We start from the raw sequence: 23,136 nt of genomic DNA, 5'->3' as shown, positions 1-23,136 counted from the left end.
CTTTTGATGTTTCTTGACTTACACAAACCTTGGCATATGGTCTATGAACTGTCACTTACCATTTGTAATGGGCAAGGCATTGGTAATGTGATTCCTAGGTACTAAATACATTTTTTTTTTCCACAGTTTTGTGTTTCTAAGTCCAAAAGAGTCTCACTCTTCACTCAGTCCAGCATGGAAGTTTCTTTCTCAAAATAGTTATACCAAGCCCCGTTCCTACCTGGTACCCGCGTAGGTACCTAGCTGCTGTTACCCAGGCTAGTGAGTTGTAGGCTACCTCATCTATTTTGCATTACATAGCAGTTGCAATCATAGGCATATTCTCAGTGTTATTTCATCTGTAAAGGAAATCATGTAAGAATTTATAACTATTGAGCAGGAATGGCATGTCATATGAAGCAATCCCAGAATAAAGTTTCTCCGTTACAGTACCTTAATAAGTAGACCACACATTTACACTCTCTTATGTGTATGCTTCCCCACCTATTATTTGCTTCCCATGTCTAGAGTCCCAATAAGCTCTCCGTACAGAAGGTTTGTGGAGCAATTACTCTTCTCTTCATTGTTCATCAGAGCAGTTAGCCTGTTGCTGTAAAGTTGTAGCTAGACCAAAACCAAGGTGCATGTCCTCCCTGTTTGGTAAAAGTAGATGTGGTGAATTATCTGGCATTTAATGTACAAATTGTATGTCGATACGCATTTTCGTGTTTTTCTTCTCTATAGATTTTGTTTTGATGTTTTAGATCTACAGGCGATAGCTGTCATGTTACAAATACAAGTGGAAGTTAATTGGTTCCACTTTTAGCAGCAACCATTTTAGCTTCTAAAGGACTACTCGGAAGATTGTAATGTTTAAAACTGTCAATGATTTATGTGTATATCTATTTCTCAGAGAATTTTCAGCCGATGACAGAAACTATAAACTTATATTTACTCCTAAGAGTGTGTAATACTGTGTGGATGGGCTTCGTGAAGCTGCTGCTGGAGATTGCACTTTTATTCCAAACTAGTCTTAGGTTTCATATATGGATCAGCTTTCAGAACTGCAAACTCCAGCTCCTGATGAGGTATAGCAAATGCCTAAGTATCCCTGCCAGATACCACCCAGTCTACAATTCTATGTAAACAATTTTTACAATAAAAAGTGTGGTTTATATAAGGAAAACTTTTGCCTTCTTAATCAGCCTGTGGATTTTACTAAAATAGAGCTAGCTGCTCCATTCAGCAGAGCTGAACAGGCGCAATCACTTTGAATGAGAAAGGAGAAAAGGTTAATGTGGAACTGTTGGATGAAATACAGTCTTTTCAAATTTGCCATGTAGTTCAAGAAGTTCAAGATCATCAGCTCCCCAAACCAGTGCCACAAATAGGGTCATGAGCTCAGAATTTTAATATAAATTGGGTTGTGCATGCCCAGACATAGAGGCCCGAAAGGAAATTTTTGGCTCTGCTGAGCCAATGCTGTCATCAGTGTCTCATCAAAATGTAAAAGTTTTGGTGTCAAAGAGGTAGTTTAGTAAGTTTCTGCACTTCTAAGCCATGTCAAGAATGCAACAGAAATATAGCAGAAATTAATTGACGCCAGATATTAGCAGAAGTGTGGGACAAATGTATGCTGGCGTTTCATCTACCAAGGCCAAGGCAGCAGCCAAACGAACTGAGTCCTTATATCAGCATTACTCAACTCTATTAGACAAGGCCATATATGTGATGATAGTCCCAAAATAGTAGATGAGAGTAACAGTAAAATTTTAGCTCAAGTGCGCATTGGCTTTAATTATATAACATAGTGTGTTTTTCAGTCAGGGTACTAATGAGTTGCTAATTCCCAGTCAGAATAAGAGATTTGATTCCCAGCATATCTATTAGCTACCCAGTCTACTCTGTGCTGGCTGGAGCCTGCCACTACAGCTCCCCTGGGAAATACTTCACTAAGCAAAATGTCCAAGTTGTTTAAATGGGAGTGGAATGTCTGATTTAGCTACGTTTGTTCTCCTAGCAAAATGTCCTGCATGGTGTGAGCCAGTAAGCAATTGTGTGATCTTTAAACTGGAGATGTCTGTGCCCAGTAACAGCAATTTCCTGATTATGTAAATGAGTTCTTAAAAATAGTTTGTGTTTCTTTAAAGAATCTGAATATTTCTTTCAATGATGTCAGCTGTCTGGAATTCTGCTTTAATAATTCATGCACTTCAGGCGTATTTCTTTTCCTTTTGACGTACTGTCAAAAACAGGAGGTGAAATCAGTTAAATAATTGAGAACATGTGAACTGCCATAAACAATCCCTCTTGTTTTTTTCTCTGCAGAAAAAAAGGAAGTGAAGGTGGGAGAGTACAATGCTGTGGCTGACACGCTGGAAATGATCAACAACAGCATCAGGTTCCAAGGTAGGAGATAAAACTGGAAAGAGGTACAGGAATGGCATGTAAAGCTGTATGTAGTTTGAGACTGTGTGCTGTTAAGTAACTGTTTTAGGATTTTTCATATCAAAAAGATGTGACACTGTATAAAGAGAAAAGGAACTGAGCTATGGTTAAAAAAAAAAAAACCAACACTAAAACACAGAGAATTCTGAAAAGAAAATCTCAGTGTTTTTCATTCCAGTGCCCAGGACAAATTCAAAATTATTTGTCTACACCAATGTTCTTTTATATTTCATCTGGCTGCAGATATGTCTTCAATTTCATCTACACCAATAAAATAAATAAAGCTCTATTTCATCTTCACTTCCCACTCCCCCAGCTCATCTCGCCTGAGGGATGCTATTGTGTGTTGTGTTTGCACACACAAAGAGGAGGTGGATTTTTCTTTTGAGAAGTGTCTGTTAGTTAGAAAAATAGGATTTCAAAATACCAAGGCTAGCTTTAAGATGGCCCATGTGAAACAGAGCCAGAGAGGGTATTCATCTCATCAGCCCTTCCAAAGTCCACAGCAGGCATATAGCCTCAGTTGCTTTATCTTTTTGCCACTTTTTATCCTGTGCTGCTCCAGAGTTAACATGGGAACTTATTGTGCCCTGATAGCAGATGGAATGTGGGCGTGCCCTGGCTATCTGAGCATATGATCATGGCAGCTGGATGTCAGCTGACGTGTTTACAGGGTCTTTCCTGTTGAATATAGACATATACATTATTTTTAAAGCTAATAATTAAGATATCTGCTCTGGTGCGATTCAGTAACGGAAAGTAAAGTTGGCTTCATGAGATCTGTGTGGTTTTCCCCTGGGAGTGGTGGATGAATATGAAACTGATGTGTGCTGTGCTCTACTACACATGCTTCCAGTGTCCTAATGCCCAAAGTTTGTGTGAGCATGTCTGGGGTTTCACTGCAGTGATCTAATCCATGATCTAATCCATGACTGCTCGTCCATGACTGCTTGACTGCTTGTAGCTTTCCACCTTTCCTTTTGGTATTGGTTGCTGAATTTAAAAGAGCACAGCTACATGTACTTCTCACATCTGTCTGGAGAATGAAACTCTGGAAATGAAGAGCACAGAATCTGTCCCAGTTGCCAAGGTCTGGGACTCAGCAGGTTATTTTTGCTGCAGGGAGGAACTGATGCTATAGTTGAATACTGATTTAATACCATTAATTCCAGAGAACATGTGCAGCACAAACCAAGTAACAGGACACAGGTTTTGTTCATAATTCCATGCCTTTATGGGCAGTGGATAATAGGAAAAAATCTCTGTTCAGGCCTTTTTCAGTATGAGACTCCCTAGTTCTTATTCTGACCACACCTGGTGTTTCTTCCACGTTTAGTCTGTCTGTTATTTGTCTTAAGATGCATGATGTGACTCACAGAGAATCTTCTCCATTTACCCATCTTAACTCTTCATTGAGGCAGTCATGTACTCATGTAGAGGATGCTTTTGTTACATCTTCTAGGCAGTATAAAAAACTTAGTAACTTCAAGTATTTGAAATGAAGCATAGTAAATATAGCCCTGTTCAAACCAGTGCATAAAATAGCACACAAGAGAACAATAATTCGTTATGTTAGAAGCAACAGAATTGCATGGCTATCGCACAAATAAGAACATACATTTTATAAAATCACTGGTAGTTTATGTTTAATAAATACAAATCAATATACTCTGTATTTTTGGTACAGTGTGGTGTCTTTTTTGTTTAATACTAGTTCTTCTAGTTCAGACATACATTTTATTGTATTTTTGGCTTGTTAGTTGTTGCCTAATTTTGTGTAGTGTCATGCAGTCTAAACACATGCTCTGAGGTGAGAAAGGAAAAAGGAAAATTCTCAACTACTTTTCTCCCATTTCAAATCAATATATGGTCCCTTGACCGCCACTTTATTGTGATCACCTGAAAGGAAATTCTTTTGCCAAAATGTTGGATGGCAAGTTTCCATTGTCTTTTTTTTCTGCCTGACTGGTGTGGATAGAGCTATTTTATTGTATAAATCCTTGAATCCTTCTAGGTGCAAAGCAGAAGAGTGGACATGAAATTTAGCTACGGCAGCTGCTAGTCAGTTACTTACGGCTCTGTGATCAGCGGGTCCTCAGAGCTCTGCCTGTGCAGCCAGTTTGTGAAATGAAGCTGCTCGGCCCTGTGTGGTTGTCCCACAGCCCCATGGAGAGCTGATGTGAAAGGACAGCCTCAGCCACTCTAGGGCACACAAATCCCATTCTGAAGGAAGACAGTGATGCAGAAAACCTTTTGCCAATCCCCTGCACCAATGAAAAATTTAGCAAGCAGGTAAAATGGAGCATGAGAAGCAGGGAATGCAGTGTTTATTGCAGCTGTTGGAAAGTAATTTTTCTTATTAGACCAAGAAGCCTTTAATTAGTGGGAGCTGACTGTCAATCAAGCACGTGGCTTTAAACATAGTTTTTAAGTTCTAACATTCAAGTACACGTCTGCAGGGATTTGAAAAGGTGGATCTGCCCTATAAAACCTATGCTATCCATTTTCCGTATTATTCCATTCTGCAGAGTCCCAAGGGCACTAATGACCCTGCTTGCCCCCTGCCCCTCCAGGGCTTTTCTCACCCTGCCCGCAGTCCAGGACCCCATTCAGCCCCCCAGAGTCATCAGCCCCTGCCCCAGTGATGCCACACCAAGGCTGATCTTCAGCTGTGGTAAGTATCTATGCAGAGTCTTCGACTTTGCCCTGGTGATATGCAGAGACGTGACGACCTCTGTTTTCCACTCATGTCTCTGTTGCTTGATTCTGGAAAGCAAAACCTCCTGGTAAACTTCACAGCCATAGTATGCATTTTAGTGTTTATTTACACTTTAAAATAAGCATAGTTAGCATGTATTTCACAGTTCTGCTTTAGAGTCATGTCGTGTTTTTTCTTCCAAAGAGGATGTTTACCTGCTCCAGAAATACAAACCTTCTTGTCAATCAACGTGACTAATGTATGTCTATCAAAGTCAATGGTTTCATCAGCTACCGATCTGGTTTAAAGTTGCTAAATCCACTAAATTAAAGTATAGTACTGAGGAGAGGTGCGTATTTTCTTACAGAAATTCTACATTCTATCTGAGCTTTAACCTTTTTTCTTCTTGTAATTCTAGGACTTGAGCCTCCAAAGGACAAAACAATTATACAAGAGGAGCTACGCAAGATCTCCCTGCCTCTCTACAGCATCCTCTCAGCCCTCACCATCCTAGGAATGATAATGGCTAGTGCTTTCCTGTTCTTTAACATCAAAAACAGAAATCAGAAGTAAGGCAATTCTTGTTACTTCTATCACTACTACTCTTGCATTTAAATGCTGTATTTGTAGAGTCTGTCATCTGTATATGTATATAAGGAAAATATTAAAATGATGTTTTAGAACTGTTTAATTGGAATCACTGTGTAATATATTCACATTGGAACAGATTGTCTATCTGTTAAGATGAGTTCTTTTATACTATCTGGAAAGTATATTTATTTATGTTTGACTGTCTGCTATTAACATTAACCCTAGATAATTAATCTGACAGGAAAATAGAAAGTCTTTTTACTAAACATTAAAAAATCTGAAACAATAGTAGATTTTATAAACCAGCAAATAATGTGCATGTCTATAGCTTTCATGGAGTCCTACAAGAAGGATTATCTGTTTGCCTGGTTACAAAAAGCTCTTCTTTATTGCTGTAATAGCCTAGCAGTAATCTTTTCCTCTTTAATGCACTATCACCTTTTGTCCATAGACTAATAAAGATGTCCAGTCCCTACATGAACAACCTTATTATCCTTGGAGGGATGCTTTCTTATGCATCTATTTTTCTTTTTGGTCTTGATGGATCCTTTGTCTCCGAAAAGACATTTGAGACACTTTGCACAGTAAGTAATTCCATATACTGTAGCTGAAGATAGTCTTGCAGGAAGCTTTAAAAGAAATGCAAACAGAAAAGTTCAGTAGCTGGATGTCTCATTCCATTTAATCACTCATTGTCTTAGTTCTTTCCTGCGATATTTTCTGGGACCAAATTCTGAAAGATGTATAAAGCTGTTATATTAGTAGTAGTAAAAGGTTCAGGTGCATTGGAATTTGGCCTCAGATTAAAAGCATAGATGTTCTTTGTTGTTTTAAATAGTATATATGAAGATGATTTATTAAAAGATGTGTTTGTGGCATGACTACAGTAATATCTGGGAAGCGACTATGTTTTCTCTATAGGTTCTATATTATTTTAGGCTACTTGACTGCTGCTTTTCCAGATCTTTCTATTCAGTCTTTTTGGCTGAATCTCTGAAGACTTCTACTACTATTTCCAGGCTGGAGTATAAACTCACAAAAACCTAGATCCATGTAGAACATATGCTAGTTAAATCAAAACAAGCAGCTCTGAAACTAAATTAACTATGTCCACCCAGATGCTTGTAATGTCTTAATTGCTCATGGTAATAAAGATGTTTCTGTGGTTTAGATTTGCTGCATGAACTGATAGGGAGGAGGGGATTGGTTACTGTTGCTTTTTGGCTGTTATCAGAGGCTGATTACACACTGCAACCAGCCACCACTTCCGACTACACTATGTTCTCAGCTCCAGCGTAAGAATAATTTGTGTGACTAATAGCAGCATCATTATATAGTAGCTAGAGTTCTGTACAGAATTTTGAGTGTTGCTTGTCATGAAATATCTCATAGAAGTCCTGCTTTAACAAAAAACTGGGAAGGTTTAAAATGTGAGAACCAAAGACTCAAATACTTTGTCTTACCGTTGCCTAAAGTAGTCTTCTACTTTTGTCAGTGCATCTTTATAATTATCGTTATTAGGTGATGCACTCAACCATTCAGAACAGAGGCTTCAAAAAAAAAAATTCTGGAAGCAACCTGACTTAGAGAAACCATTTCAAAGAAATGGAAATAACTTCACTGCAAGTATATTCCTTCCAAACCCAATGCAAATGACATTGAAGTTTATCATATATTTCTCCTCAAAAAATCCTAAGACTGCTTGGACCATTGCCTAAGAATATCAGACTTACTCAGGAGTTATCCTCACTATGTTTTTGATCCTTCTTCAGGTCTCTAGAAAGGTGCATCCAAGCACTGCTGAACATAAGTAAAGAAAGTAGGAAGCAGAGGTACTTATCAACATGGAGCTGTACTAGGGAACAGGTTTCCATCCAGAGTTAGCTGTATAAAACTAAATGTAACTCCTCCTTTAAATGTGAAACAGCTCAATTGTAACTCTGAAAAAAATGAACCAACATCCAAAATCCTGTGCCTCTGAGTCAGAACATTTCTGCTATCTGATTTTCCTCTAATTTGCTTCTCAAAATGTAACCGTTACTCTCATATTCTAAATGTGGCAAACTTTAAGTGAAGACTGGTTAGTTCTATTTTATCTCACATACCTCATCTTTTTTCCATTTGTGTCTGTCACATTATGTTAGATCTGTTTGCCTGTCTGCCATAGACTTAAAAGTCGGGGTGGGCACTTGTGTAAGATAACTGCTTTACTTAACTGTTCAGTAAAAGAAAGAGGAAGGGGAAAATACTGTATTCTTAATGCAGACTTTGATTAAGAAGTATCACCACATGCCTTTAGCAGGGATTTTTCTTTTTTTTTTAGCATACTTAAATGCGATATCAACAGAGCAGCGTCAGTCAGAGTTTGTCCCAGTCTTGGCTTTCCAGGTTTTAAGTCCAGTACAGAAACATTTCTAATTGTGCTTTCCTGTGCATGGCTACTGATTTGTCTTATAAATCCCAGCTCTCTTAGTGATTATTATTTCACTCATAGATGCAAGAAGCAAGCTATGAGGATTTTTTCCTAACTTTCTGCTGATTAAACAATTCCTACTAAATTTCCTTCTCTGATTATATTTTTTTTCAATGGGATAGCGTATGCCTCTCGCAAAAATGATCTTTACATGGCCACCAGTGACTGTGACAATGCACTTCTCTTGTATCTAGAAAATTCTGAATTGATGCTGTGCAATTCATAAATATGGGAGACAAACCCACTTTTCTGTTCATTAACTCTTCTGTCTATCCTCCTTTCTCCCCAAAACATCCAATCGGTGCTGGGTACAGCATGTACATCTGGTGCCATGTCATGAACCTCATCTTTCCATATGCTTAGTGATTTCATAAGGACTACTTACAGATATAGCTGCTTATAGGATCTGACCAGTACAAATTTCTCTTGATCATCCATTTCCTTGGAAATGCATTATTTTTATTACACTTTCTAGATATTAGACATTACTTTAAAATTCCTGTTTTATGTAAGATGGACTGTGGCTTAGTCTTTAAAAAAACTGTCTACAATGGAGAGTGGTCAATAAAAGCCATTGAACCAAAAATTTCTGGGTGTAACAACCATACCTCAGGCACAGAGCCATGTCAATGAAGGGAGAGATTTTTTTTTTTTGCAGGGAAGTAAAAAGTTTGATTCAGGTGTTATAAACACATGCAAAAATAAAATCTCTCATTTAGGTTTGTTACATATAAAGTCTCTGTTTAATTTTCTGATAACATTTTGACACTTATGGAAGGTCTTTAGACGCTTCTGAGTCTACATACAAAATTCAGGAGAAATTATTTTCAAATGGTTGGCATTACATTCCAAATCTGCTGTATATGCTTCATCCATAGCAGAGTGTTTGTAGTATTGTTTGGAGTGTAAAGTGCTTTGCAGTCTCTGGCTTTTTTGACTTTTCTTTAACCTATATGTACATATGAGATATGTTTCATGCTGTAATATTCCAACGACACTGAAACATGATTCCAAATTACAGTAACACTGTAGGTGGTAATTTTGAAACGATTCCAAATCACACTGCTAATAGTTTAAGAGCTAATTTTGAGTGCTAATTTTCAAAGAATTTCTATGGCTTATCTTGGTATGGCGATTTTCTATGGAAAAGTAATCAAGTATATTTAAATACATAATATTTTGTGTTCTTATGGTAAGAATTCATAATACTAAATGCAGCATGATTTAGTCCCACGTCAGAGTTAGAGATTAGGTGTCATATAATAGAACTCCAATTACATGAAATTAAAACCATCCAAAGCAGTGAATTCTGGGAAAATGGTCAGTGTGTTATGTTAATAGAAACATTAGGTCATGTTTTACTTAATAGTGACTTTATTGGTTTTACAGAAAAAGGAAATACAGTACAAGATTTCATTAAATAAATGTGTATACCAAAGCAGAAAGTGTTTCAGGTATGAGGGAGAGAGAAGGAAAATTATCTATCTTTGTTTTTAAAGTCAGAATTACCATAGTATTATAGCAAAAAGGAAGTTAGAATTAAGGGTGTGAAGCAAGATGTGATGCCAAGTGGAAAAATGCAAGCAAGTGGAAAACTAGTTGAAAGCATTCATTATATGGAAGAGAGACACTCGAAATTAGCAATGGCAGTGACATATCCTATGAATAGAGTTTAAGCTGACATACTAAATAGAGATACTTAAAATAGAGAGAATATCAGCTTTGATCATAACGTTTAGACTTCTGTAATATGTTCTACTGAGAATTTTACACTCAGTATGTTTAAGACAAGCAATGGCTTTGCAAGTTGGAACTATGGAGTGAAAGGCTACTACGGCCCTGAGAAGGAGCACGGTCTCCTCTTCTTTGTTCTGCATCTCCCTCAAGTATGTTAATAAAATGATGTTTGTATTCTCTGGATATAACTGATTAGATTGAGGCTTAAAAGAAGACTGGTTTAAATACTCCAGGTGGCAATAGAAGTCCCTTAGTGTCCACCCAGAAAGGTCTGGTGTATTAGGTAGTAGTAGACTGAACCACTCTGCTTCTCCTCAGACCTGTTCGTCCTGATGTGTAGCAGCACTTTCTCCTAGAGAGTGTGCAGCACTAAGTGATTGGAGTGATGAGGAAGGGCAAATGATCTGTTTGGAATAGTTCAACATGGGATTCACACTGTTCAGAGAGATATATGTTCTGGAGATAATGATTGTCTCCCAGTCTCCTTTACACCTCAGAGTTCTGCAAAGGTGTTACATCAAAGATGAAATTATCTGAGCCTTGCAATTCACACAGTCACTGAAATTAAGCATGCTTTATCTTGTTTATCACATTAATTAGCGTAATCCATGTGAATTGCCGAAGACAATTCTGTTATTCTTAGTGATCTCACTGAGGCCTGTCAGTGTTTTGCTTTGTATAAAGTAAACTGGACACATGAATGTTTTTGCGCACCTATGGAGTTGAGCATGCCCTCATCCATTCCAGGTTGTGCTCAGACTTTCAGATTTCAATCAGCTGCTCTCAATCATGATGCAGGCATTTGGAAACAGGCTTTATACAGAAAGAAGGAACCAAACAATGGAGCGGGGTGGAGAGACAGAAAGAGAGAAGGAAAGAGTAGAGATACCAGTGATGATCTCCAGCTACCTACTGCATTGTGTGTGACTGTCTGGAATTTGTGTTATTCTCAGTCAGACATCTTGAGAACATGCGCACTCATGACAACAGTAGATGTTAAACACCCTGTGTTCTCAAAGCGACCTTTAAATGTATCCAGATAGTCAGAAGCACTTGGAAGTTTTCAGCTAATATTATTTTAATTAAGGATAATGAACCCTTCTCACTGTGTCTTGTGAAAGGAAATTTTTCAGATTTTTTACTGATTTTTCATAGACTTATGTCTGCCCTGCTGACAGAACAGGCTAGGTGGAACTCCATGGTCCACATCTCACCTTTTCTTAGGAAGCCCTGAACCTGTATGAGGTGAGGATTGCAGGGTGGTATAAGGGTGGAGCGACATCCTGAAAACCATATCAAACAGAACCTGAGAAACTGCAGAGAGAAGCAGCGAGGAAAAGCCAGGTGTGAGAGGTTATGGAACAGGGTGAGGGCGATGCTATAGCAATTTGCTAAATCTCCAAAAGTTATGGAGTTGGTTGAGAGCAGCTTTGGAAGTAAAGCAGGAAGAGGGAGGAGATGTGTGGATGTTTGTTTGTTTGTTTGTTTGTTGGGAACTGACAGAAAGGAAAATGTCTGGGCAGTGCCTTCTCAAAGTTCAGGCTCTCTTGGTGTATTATGGTCAAGAGCCACTTGGAGTAGAGTCTGTGGTACCAAACAGTATCTGCGCTTCATATTTACTTAGTAGTTGACAATGTGCTCCACATTCTTACCCTTTATGCTCTTCAGGGCTTGCCATAGGTTTTGGGTTTTTCCTCCTCCTTTGGACTTCATATTTGCCTAATTCTTTTCGTCAAATTATTTAATTTTGGCCAGGAATTTAAAAAGCAACATATAGACAGTTATCTCCTACTGAACTGCAAAAGAATTTGGGCCTCTAATCAATTTCCTTTGCTCTAGAAACCATAGACTTTGTATTTTTAGTCTAGCCTTTTTCATTTTGCATGTATTCTTTAGTTTATTTCCTACTTATTTGTTTAGATGTTAATTTTAATCTCTATAGTCACTTCCATAATTGTCCTCACTGTTGTTTAGTCTGAGCCTGATCTCTCTCCTCTTTAATTCAAAGGCAATTCTGTTACTGAGTTTAACATGAGCCTGATCAGCTTCTATTTTAGTAAATGACATTTTCTTAGGGGAAAAGTAGGAATAAAAGTTACAAGGCTGAATAGATCCCTAAAATCCTTATTTCATATGCTGAAGCAAGTACACCACAATATTGCCAGACATTTATTAAGGTAATATGGTTAGAACATTTTGCCTCTCCTTCAGTAGGACAACAGCCCAATTTTAAAGCCTCCTTATAGAATCAGGAACAATTGTAATATCTTTTACATTACTCATAGATCAATTCTGAAAAATGGTGTGAAATATTTTAAGAAATCACCACAGGACATCTCACAGTACATGAAGAACCACTGTATTTAATTTATGTGAAAACTACAGGATTCAATTCTCTAATGTTATTGCCACTTATATTTTACAAAGAACTGTGCCAGTGACTCACAAATTCTAAAGAATGAATTAAAAGTCATAAACACATGTCATAAAACGTTTGATATAAATGAGAAAAGTAATTCAAATGGATGAATTCATTCTTTGGGGCCTGCCTGTGCTCACACTGGGAATTTTGCCATGGTTAATAGAAGCAGGATCAAGCCCCAGTAAAAACTTGTTGAAATGACACACTTCTGTTCCTCGTAATTATGCTTTATGTCCCCAGTTTTCCAGGAAAAATAGAAGGTGCTTAATTTTCAGCTCATGAGTGGTCCACAGAAACTTAAGGATGGTTTTGCTCTTCAGAGCTAAACCCGCAACATACTTTATTCTCACATTTGTCACTTTTTAGTGCTTAAGTCTAATACTAAGTTGCCACCAAGCACTCATCACTAATTCAGCTGCAACATAATCCCGTGGGCACTGCAGCTTCCAACCCATTACGTGTGCAAAACTGGCTAATTATTGATATTCCCAAGATGAATCAGTCTGAGTGTCATAAACTAATCTGGAGAGTGTCTAGGGTGTCAAGGCTTATGAAAGAAAGATTTCAAAGTTTTGCTTTAAAAGAAACCATTAAAACTAAGATCTTGAGATGGTAAAAATGACAATTTCCAGAAGCTTAAATCTGGGTGAATCTTCTCCAGGAACATAATATTAATGTTCTGCTGACTGAAGAAGAAATTGTTGAAGGACCAAGCTGCTTCATGATCTCATTCCAATAACAGTTATTAAAAAAAGTTTGTAGCTTTTTGTGCAACACATAGATATTCTTTGTGCTGATATTTGGTTTTCATCACTTTCTTGATAAACTGCATTTGAAATTTTTATTATTGCTTTCTTGAGCTCAGGACCTTCCCAGGCATTCCTCATCATTTCATGACTGTGTGGGCTTCTAAATGCATATGCAGTGGTGGTCAAGTATGGGAAAATAATGAAACTTGTTATAAGTTAAACTCTTTTAATTCAATCAATTCAGTCCATTTTCCAAGATAGACTTATTTTATAATTTTATAAGGAATTATAATTAAAATAACTTATTTTAAATAAATTCAAATATTATTGTTGTTTATCTGGAAGTTAGCAGTACCTAAAATAACTGTTTTGTTTGTAAGGTTCATTTTGTGTTATTGAAATAAGGAGAGACTTTTACTTCTTTGTTCAAGATGTTTCACCACTTACTAATTTTCCCTAACTCATTGTTCACAATTAGATATCTTCCTTTGTTAATAGTAAGTTGTAATGTCAAATAATTATGTAGATCTGTTACAGAGATATACAAATAGTAACTACATCACTATTCACATAACAAGATGATTAGAAGGGTGCAGACTGATTTGTTTGAAGATACCAAACAGCAGCATTCAAACATAGGCTAACCAGCTAAAGCTCAAGGTTGAGAGGGAATACAATTCCAATGGAAGTAACTTTATATAAGTCTGTTAAAAAAGCAAAAGGTCTTTAATGCCTTATGGACAGGTTTAAAACAGAGGCTTTTTGTTGCAAAGGGAAGTTGAAAATAAATGTTCCTACAAGATATAAAGAGCATCTTATTCCTAAATACTAAATTCTTTAGCTGACCTTACATCATTTGTTTAAAAATTAATACGTGACAAAGGTGGATTTTTTTGTTTATATTAAATAAACATCATGTCTCTCTTCCACGTCCGGAAAATTACCCAGAATAGTCTGTTTCTTTGTGGAAACATTTCCAGTGTGTGGTGGTCGTGAACTGTGTGTTCTGTACTGAATAACTGATTTCTAGCTTTTTCAGCTGTCACAGATAAGACACCTGTAAGGTCTTCTATCAAGTAACTTACAAAAAGTACAAATTCCAATCATGGGTGCACACACAGTCTTTTGGAAAGTAGATCCTAAACCAAAATAGTATTGGAAATATAAAGAAAAGAGAACTAGAAAACTGCATTTATTGTCGGCGTAGACATGCTTCATTGTTGTGTACCAAACAATATTATCTCCTTTGATACTTGCATGTTGTCTTTGAATGATAAAAGCAAAAAAAATTGTAGGACATATTCAGTTAGTCAAAACATCTTATTCAAATAAAAGAATTAACGAAGAATTATACAAAGATCATTGACTGTATATCCTAGAATTCAGTGAATGCATGAGGAATTTGTTAATGACCTAACCTTTTAAGAAAAAGAGTGTATATTTTTAGAAATTATCCTTCTGTAGCAGATAGTAATGTTTTCAGGTTTTGTATGTAGTTTGGAGAAAGAATTTGAATGCAAATTTCCCATCTTCTAAGGAGCTGCCTTTCCTGCTCATTTGGTGTGTGCTGGGGGGAAGGTGATCTTCCTCAGCCTCTTGTGTTGAAATATATCATTAAAAACTTCCAACAGGAGTGAATTACTGATGAGTTGTATAAATGAGTAGATACATGAATTTCAGAAGCTTTTGCTGTTTTCTAAATTTTTCATTTTGCTGGCTGCATTAATGAGTTACAGCAGACAAATTCCAGGTCATTTTATTCAAAATTAAAAATTTATTTTCATCTGAAACTTGCCATCTCATTCTTAGCAACAGCAATCTCATTTTGATGTAGTCTCCTGGTATGTTTAAGCTAGAATATTTCAAATATAGCCAAATTATATTATTCTCATTTGCACAGTCCAGATCAGGAATACATGAAAATTTTTGAACCAAACATGCTGGAAATAACATTTTTTTGAACGTCGTGTTAGAAACATATTATAGGCATAATTAAATTTATTACTGTTCCCAAGAGGCAATTACTGTTTCAGTGAGAACAAAATAAGAGTCTTATTGGAGACATGAAAATACCATGTATCTGTTTGCCAAATGTACTGCTAAACTGTACACAAAAGAGCTGAATAGTTATTAATAGCAGCAAAAAGATTGAATGCTAAGTATGGTTATCACAGCTCAATTGATGTGAAGTCAAAAAAAATGTAACTGGCTAATATGAACATGTTGATATGAAACTTATTTTTTAAATCACTCAGAGTTGTTCTAACTGTGGTTTTACTGAAGTTATTAGCATAATGTATGATAACGTCTGGCAAGCAACGACTTCAAAAAATATTTAAGTTACGAATAATGCTTTGCTGACCTAAATATCTATTTCTTTTTTGTTGTTGTTGTTACATGTTTCTTTTTCAGTACCACATTCAAGAATGTTGCAAAGTGGCAAAACTCACATGGTTTGATTCTATTTGCACTTGGTTTAGTGGTTTTATTAATAGCAAGATCAACCAGCAATCAGTGAACTATACATTCGGGGTCAATATCAGCAATGCATCAGATGAACCACAACAATAGATGCTAATATAATGTTAATATCTACATACAAATATATAAATGGTCTGTACATTTTCTAATTCATGCTCGTGCTGAGAGTTACATGCAGACACCTCCTGCTCACAGCAGGCATGGGTTACCACCACACCCTTTATTCTGGGCATGCAGGTTCCACTGTACACACTCATCCTCTGGGAGATGTGGACTCCCTACCTTTGCGTGTATCTCTGCAACCTGGTGATGCACTTTCCCCATTTGACAGCCAGCCCAGGTGGAGTCTCTAGAGGGAGGAGGAGATTTTTCCTGCTCCTTGTGATTTCTCAGGCTCTCAGATTCATCTGCAGGCTCCCTGCTGTGCCTCTTGCGTGGTTTGAGTCTCTGTAGTCTCCAGTTGATCTCTGGGGAAGAAAATAGCCTGTTCAGGGCAAAAACGCTTTCAAACAGCAAGACCTCTAGGGTAAGGAAAATAGAAACTTCCAGGAAATTAGAGGGAGCTGTACAGAGCTTGCTACAGCTCTGTAAATCACTAGCTTAGCTGAAACCATCCTACCTACGAGGATGCTATGGGGAGGTGGGGAATCACACAAAAAACTTCTGTAACTTGTGTTCTGTCCCCTCTGGTCAGTGTGAGGATTTTCTGTTAAAAGCAAAGTCTTTCTGGTTTTTACTCTAAAGACTCTAAACACATCTTTTTTAGTTTAAAAGTACTTTGGTTTTCTGTGGGAAGTTCACTGTAAGGTAAATGTCTCGATAGGTCTATGCCAAAGCGGTGGCCAGCTCAGGGTCTCACTACTCCATCATTCTCTGTAAGCTCCCCATCTTGTTTTTCTTAGGCCTATGTTGCAGGTGTCATCTTTAATTCAAGTCTCATCTTTGAGGTTCATCCACCAAAGCTATATTTCTGTCTTGCCATTTTCCCCTTTGCAGAATGTTCAGGGTCTGCATTCAGTGATGCATACCTCACACAGTACAGTTTCCTCTTACATAGTTTGAATAACATCTCTACTTCTCTGTTGTTTTCTGTTCAAAATGTCACTGTAATATTAGCACCCTGGATACTTCTTATAGTTTCAGTCTCTTGGTTTCCTCCACTAGTTCCTTCCTCTGTCTGCGTGGAACACATAACAGTGAAAAAATGTACAGTATTATAACTGAGTTGTGGTTTTATATACATGGAAGAGATTGTTAATTCTGCATACACATTTGTTATACTTGGAGAGGGGATGGAGGGAGGAGAAGAAAAAGCAAGAAAGCAATGAATGAGAATACAGAAATGTCAGCATTTTCATGAAGTTGTATGAGTATTTATTCTCAAAATCTTGAGGAAAAAGATTTTCTCAAAATCTTGAGGAAAAAATTGGCTGAAAGGATGATACCCATATTGTCTACTGAAAATTAAATGGCTTTTTCTTTTATATATATATATATATATATATATTTATATTTATTTATTTATTTTTTTTAGGTCCGAACATGGATTCTTACAGTGGGATACACAACTGCATTTGGAGCAATGTTTGCAAAAACATGGAGAGTTCATGCAATTTTCAAAAATGTAAAAATGAAGAAAAAGGTGAGGGGAGTAAACTCTTTTCTTATTGCTCTGCTAATATAATTTTCTAGCCTATGATGCCTTTCCTGGATGGCTGTATTTGAGCAGACTCTGTTCATGTGTTACATTCAAAGATCCTGAATGATTTGATATTGGAGCTTTCTTGGTCTCCTCTTTAGTCTCTTGAGAGTTGGAGTTCAGCATCAGTCCTTCAGTCTTTATACTGAAAGGTGGACAATGGAGATGGCTGTAAACTGTCAAAGTGAATTCATATCCTCATTTTTATTTAGTGTGTTGTTTCAGCATCCAGAGGTCTTGTTCTCATGGATTCACAGCTGTTATGGAATATTTTCTGTGTATGTCTATGTGGGATATGGGTATTACACACAAGTTTCTGATAAGATGGTAGGAAGAGGCAAGAGAGTGTGCTGCTTATACAGCTTTCTGTTTCTAATTTTGATTGAAATTGCATAAGCTTCCCCCAAGTCTGATTGAAATTGAACCACAGAAGTAGTCTCTAGCATTTTTGATACAGAACATTTTCTGTAAACAATTAGGTTCAGCTTAGCAATAGCATAACCCTTCATGTTTATGTTGTTCATTTGGTAGTTTTCCTGTGGAGCTTCTTTTTGCAGTTGAAGAGCTTTTAATCAGATAGCTTTATTTAAAAATGGGAAAACTAATGAATAGAAATAATTTTGATGGAAAAAACATTCAGAGAAATATGCATGAAATAGAGAAACAAAATTAATATTATAGAATGGGAAGTAGTGCCAAATGCAGTTCCTATATGCAGCTGAATAGATTTATTCTAAGTGGTAAAGAGTCATTTGCACCCAAAATAAGTCGAACAATATTCCCTTGTCAGATTCCTCTATTTCTATTCTTCTGCGTGTGGTACTGGAAGAGGCGTATTGCTTCTTTCCATTAGTACTATATTATTTCTACAGTCTCAAGATGTAGGGAGTTGCTGTCACCACAAGATACACATTTCCCTGAAAAGGTTTGGGCTTTAGATAGACACAGACAGAGAGTTAACTCAGTTTCTGAGAGAATTTATGTTTCAGATTATTAAAGTGGCTGAAACTGGACTCTGAAAGTGAATCTAGCACTTTGACATCTTAACAACACAACCACTTAGTCCTTCCTTCTCCTATTCAGTCACGTCAGGCTTACTTAAATGTTTGTTAATTAAATCCCAAATATAATTCAATGTAAAATGTAATGAAGAGTGAATAACAAATATTGTATGGCTAACTAACATTATAAGAAATCAAAATCTCTGTACCAGAAATGAGATAACCTGAATGGAGGGAAGTGGAGACCGTGCTTTCTGCATCTGTGCAAACAGCCCACTGTAATATAACAGTTTATGCTACCAGAGTTCAGTATATATTTTTCAAGGATCTTGCACTTCCTATTTTAAAGATTTTTAACCAAAGCTTAGCCAGTATTTTACCTTCCTGAAAAATGAAATTTTATATTGGAAATATATTTTCAGCTGTGTTAGTACAAATCTTTGTGAATTAATGAGGTTACACAAGATACTGCCGGTGTAACACATAAAAGAATTTACTTACTAATATTGTTATCCTGAGAATTTTATCATTTCTGCAATCCATGCTATTCCAAATAGAAATTAACAGGTATTTCAATTCACTAATTATTTGTTTGGGTTTTTTTTAAGGAAAGATTTCATTTACATAGAATCATAGTATAGTTTGGGTTGCAAGGGAACTTCAAAGGTTATCTAGTTCAATCCCCCTGCATCTTCAACTGGATCATGTTAAAGCTTCAAGCTGCCACTCAAATTTAACTGTCTGTTAATTAAAAATAATCTCTAAATTCTATGTAGTGCCTGTTCTTCAGCAGGTCCATCAACAATTGCAAGTTGCAATTGCTCATTCACAGATAAGCATTAAAAATGGTTTAAGATCAGTTTAAAAGGTACTGACCAGTATAAGAGAGAGAAACTTTCATATATCTGGATGCTGACGAATGAGATGCTTTGCTTTAAGTGACACTGGAAATATCAAGGCTATTAGGGCACTTTATTCAGTGTATTGGTATTAAGTAAATAGTGCACTTTATTCTGTAAACTTTAAAGAATGGCCACTCTGCAGATTTATCTTGGTTTGCTTTATTTGGATATCCCACTCCAGAACACAAGCATGAATCCTAAGACCACAGTTTTCTTAATGCAGACCAAATTAACTATGCATTATAAGTGTTTACTAATCATACATTTTCTGTTTTTGATTTGCCAGGATGGATAAAACTGTTTTTAAGCATTACTTCAAAACCATGGCATTTTTTACTTACATCTTACAAGACGGACAGTTCCCGTTTCAGTCGATGTAGTATTTTGTATCTGTGCTGGCACAGATGATACAAATTTTCACAACTAATATTTAAACTGACCAAAAAAACAAAGGCTGCATGAAAAAAACATTCTTATTTATTGAAATTAACTGTGCCATGACAGAGCAGACTGGCGTTTCAAGATGAGGAGCATGAAGTTCCACAATTATTTGAATACTGTGGGCTCTATTCATTTGTGTTCACTTCAGTTTTCCACCTGCGTATAAGTATGCCAGGAAAGTCTGGCACGTTTGCTTGACATCCTGAAGAGTTTTGTCAGGAAAATTTTCCATACAGGGAGTTTGTTTCACAAAGTGGAAGAATATCTCAGATTTTTAAAATATTTATTCATTCATTTCATGGAAGTGGGTATTAAGTAAGGAGAAAAGAATTTAATAAGTGAATCTATTTACTTTCATCAGATGGGGCAAACTTACTTCTGAACTTTTACACTTAAAATAAGTGTACAGCATGGCTTCATGAAGACATGAGTGGATTTCTCTCTCATTGTCTGAAAATATATAGAATTTTACATGACAGTACACTATAGCTCCATTTTAGTGCAGTGGAGGGTGGAACTAAATGATTTAGAGAGTCTTGAATTAGGTGAAGATTTGTGTTAACTTCTGTTTGTAAAGCTCTCAAAAATCTCTTTTATTTTCACCCATTTATACGTGCACTCCTTTGTTATTGGAAAAAATAATAAGATTCAGAATACACTTCTGCTATCAGACTGCTAACTGACAAATCTTGCAAGATTCCCAGAGCTCTGTTACTGTCTTTGCTAGGGCTCAAAGGAAACAAATTAAAAATGTATTAATTTTAACTGGATCGGAAACAGAGGGGTGCAAGGGAATCAATTTTTGTCAGATGGAAATGACAGAATCAGTAGGGGAAAATAAATTAGTTTTGAGTTTTGAAGAAGTAGAAATAATGAGAAGTAGAATAAAATTAGTACTAAACGTGACTATAACACATAATTGAAGTGCAATACTGTTTTTTGTAAGTCCCCTTTCTGTTGATTTGGACAGCAGAATATCTTCTGCTCAGTGAGAGGTGCTTTTATGTTTCTCTCACCAACAGAGGAGGGCTGGGACTGGATAAGAGGAGGAAGAGGATAATATCGGTGGCAGGAGAGCATGTGGTGTCCCAGGGAAGCTTTAGGTAGCTGAAGACAGCCCTTCTGGTAAAATTTAGAAGGTTGTAAAGCTGTCTTTTCTGCTGGAAACTGCACTGTCTTAGGTTTTAGGGGACATTAAAAGCAGCCGTGCAAAGTGACTGCTCCCGCACAACTCCAGTGTGCCAAATAAAGACCATTCACTTCCGACAAATACCAGAATAGTAACAAATTCAAAGCAATGGGTTTTAAAGCCTCCATAAGCTTTTTATATCTGCTGCTACAAAGACGAGTATTTGCCATTCGTAAGGAAATACAATAAAGCTTGACAATGTGGCTCACAATGTTGCTTGTTGCAGTTGATATTTGAAAGTACAATACTTCTTGGTTGACATTGCTATGATAAACTTATCTTACCCTTAATATAGTACATTCTAGCTCTGTCTATTTGCACTTAATCCTTTAACTGTGACATCAGGGGAGGTTTTATGTTTAATTATTACTGAAAATATTGTCAATGTGTTCAGTTGCAACTACCATTGTAGGCTTCTGGTGGCATATGTCTTTAAGTTGACAGTGCTTTTAACAAGGTAAACACAGAATATAAGTGCACACGGCATGTCTGACAGCATCAAGAATTGCGCTTCTATAGTTTTGTCAACATTATTCTACTCGTTAATGATATTTCATAACCTTTTCTCTGTTCTTAAATTTACTATATGATTGTAGCTTTCTCACAGATGACAGAGGGTTAGAAAGCTTAAAAATATTGAGAAAATATACTGGTATTATCCCAGGATTAGAAAGCTACAACCAACCACAAGAGAGAAAAATGACTTGTAAGTCGAATCTGTCTTAGCTATGTCTGTCAGGCTGCAGTGAGGCAAATTTGTTCTCTTACATTCAGCCTATTAAGTCCTTAAAAGACTTCTGAAGAGAGATGTGGCTTTCATCCTCAGCAAAGATGGATCAGAGATTTTACAGCCTACAGTCCTGACACTAGCACAGCAAGAGGGCTGTGGGGCCAAGACATAGGGAACAGGGAGAAGACTGAGAATGAGAAATTGGGTTAGCTCCTAGGGGCTTCAGAGGGAACTGAATCCTGTCCAGGTAAACAGAATAGGGAAAAGACTGGGATTATAGACTGGGAAATAGAATTGAGAAGGGAGACTGAATTTGGATAAGAATCCCCAGAGAGTTAAAACAAGATGGAAAGCTGGCAAAGAGTTACACGGGGTAAGAAGGGCTGTAAGAAGTGATCAAGAAAACTGAGTATAGTGGAATGCAGAGATGGAGTTTGGGATTCAAGTGGCACACTCCAGCTGGGGGACTAGGTCTGGCTTAAAATTAGACTAAGGTTGAAATTTAGGTGCAGGATGGCAAGCCTGCTGGGGACATGGATTAGGAGAGGAACATAGGAGTGGGAAAGGAATAAGAGGCAAGAAAAGGTTTGAATTAGGAGTGGCTGGAATGGTTGTACAGGATTGTGGGCAAAGCGTAAAAGCTGAACAGAGAATTTTAGAGTTTCACTGTTCATTTTTTCTATTACTATCTATCTGTAAAACCTACAGGCAAAATACGTGCCTTGTCCTCCTGTTAAGCAGTTTTACGGCTCATGATAGCTACGAGTTACTTTTTAGCTCAAGCTGATGAGGTGTGCAAAGATCTAAAGGTTCCTTTTGCTGATGCATGCAGCTCTGTCTATAATTGAATTCACTTTCTTTTCATTTTCTTTAAAAAGAATGGTCTCATGAAAATGTTAGAAGGCTTATGTTGTGCCTAAAAAGTCAATCATTGAAAACCTACAGCTCGCTAAGATCTCAACAATGTGCATTTGTTCCCCCATATGCATTATTAGGACATCAGTGCAGCTTTAGTTTTCTATAGGATGCCACTGTCATGGAGCAGACACAGTGAGTCTGCTCTGGGCATGCAATAGGATTGTGTAGTAAAAGCAGGCAGTTTTCTGTTGGAATCCTCTTCACGTGAACCAGAAAAAAAATGTATAATGAAAAAGGCAGTAGGTGTTTTCTTTCTCATATGTAAGACAGTTAATTCCCACATGGAGAAAAATAATTAATGCCAAAATTATTTGTTATGCTTTAGAAGTGTCTCTGAGCACAGTTTTCAGAGGAGGATAGCACTTGTTTTTGAGAGGCTAATTTATTACCTGAGTGACGCAGAGCAGGAATTCTCAAACTTTTCTGTTCATTGCCTTCCCACACCATTTTGTAACACAAATTTGGCCAACCCATCTCCCTAATTTGAATATGTAGTGGTCCATAAACTGGGTCACATGGAAGGTGGGAAGGGGTTAAGAGACCGTGCATGCTTTTTTCTAGGGAGCAGGGTGCAGGGGTTGCTCTGAGCAGCCCCCAGTCCTGACTCCTCCAGTCAGTCAGCAGCAAGTGGCTGTGTGCTCCAGCCCCATGGCACCAGCTGCGGGGAAGCTGTCAGTA

General features: G+C 37.1%; 1 protein-coding gene across 2 annotated transcripts in view; it reads left to right on the top strand.

Annotated features, from left to right (window-relative positions):
• Positions 1 to 23,136, top strand: part of GABBR2 (gamma-aminobutyric acid type B receptor subunit 2) — a 476,939-nt gene that overhangs the window by 307,406 nt on the left and 146,397 nt on the right. For both annotated transcript variants that reach the window (XM_054057392.1, XM_054057393.1), the window contains exons 9-12: positions 2,308 to 2,388; positions 5,544 to 5,694; positions 6,168 to 6,300; positions 17,113 to 17,220. In XM_054057392.1, the coding sequence (XP_053913367.1) occupies positions 2,308 to 2,388; positions 5,544 to 5,694; positions 6,168 to 6,300; positions 17,113 to 17,220 (473 nt within the window). The remainder of the gene's footprint in view (positions 1 to 2,307; positions 2,389 to 5,543; positions 5,695 to 6,167; positions 6,301 to 17,112; positions 17,221 to 23,136) is intronic.

Source organism: Cuculus canorus, chromosome 2 (genome assembly GCF_017976375.1).
Source record: "Cuculus canorus isolate bCucCan1 chromosome 2, bCucCan1.pri, whole genome shotgun sequence".
In the NCBI taxonomy this organism is placed as follows: Eukaryota; Metazoa; Chordata; class Aves; order Cuculiformes; family Cuculidae; genus Cuculus; species Cuculus canorus.
This window is presented reverse-complemented; position numbering and strand designations above follow the sequence as displayed.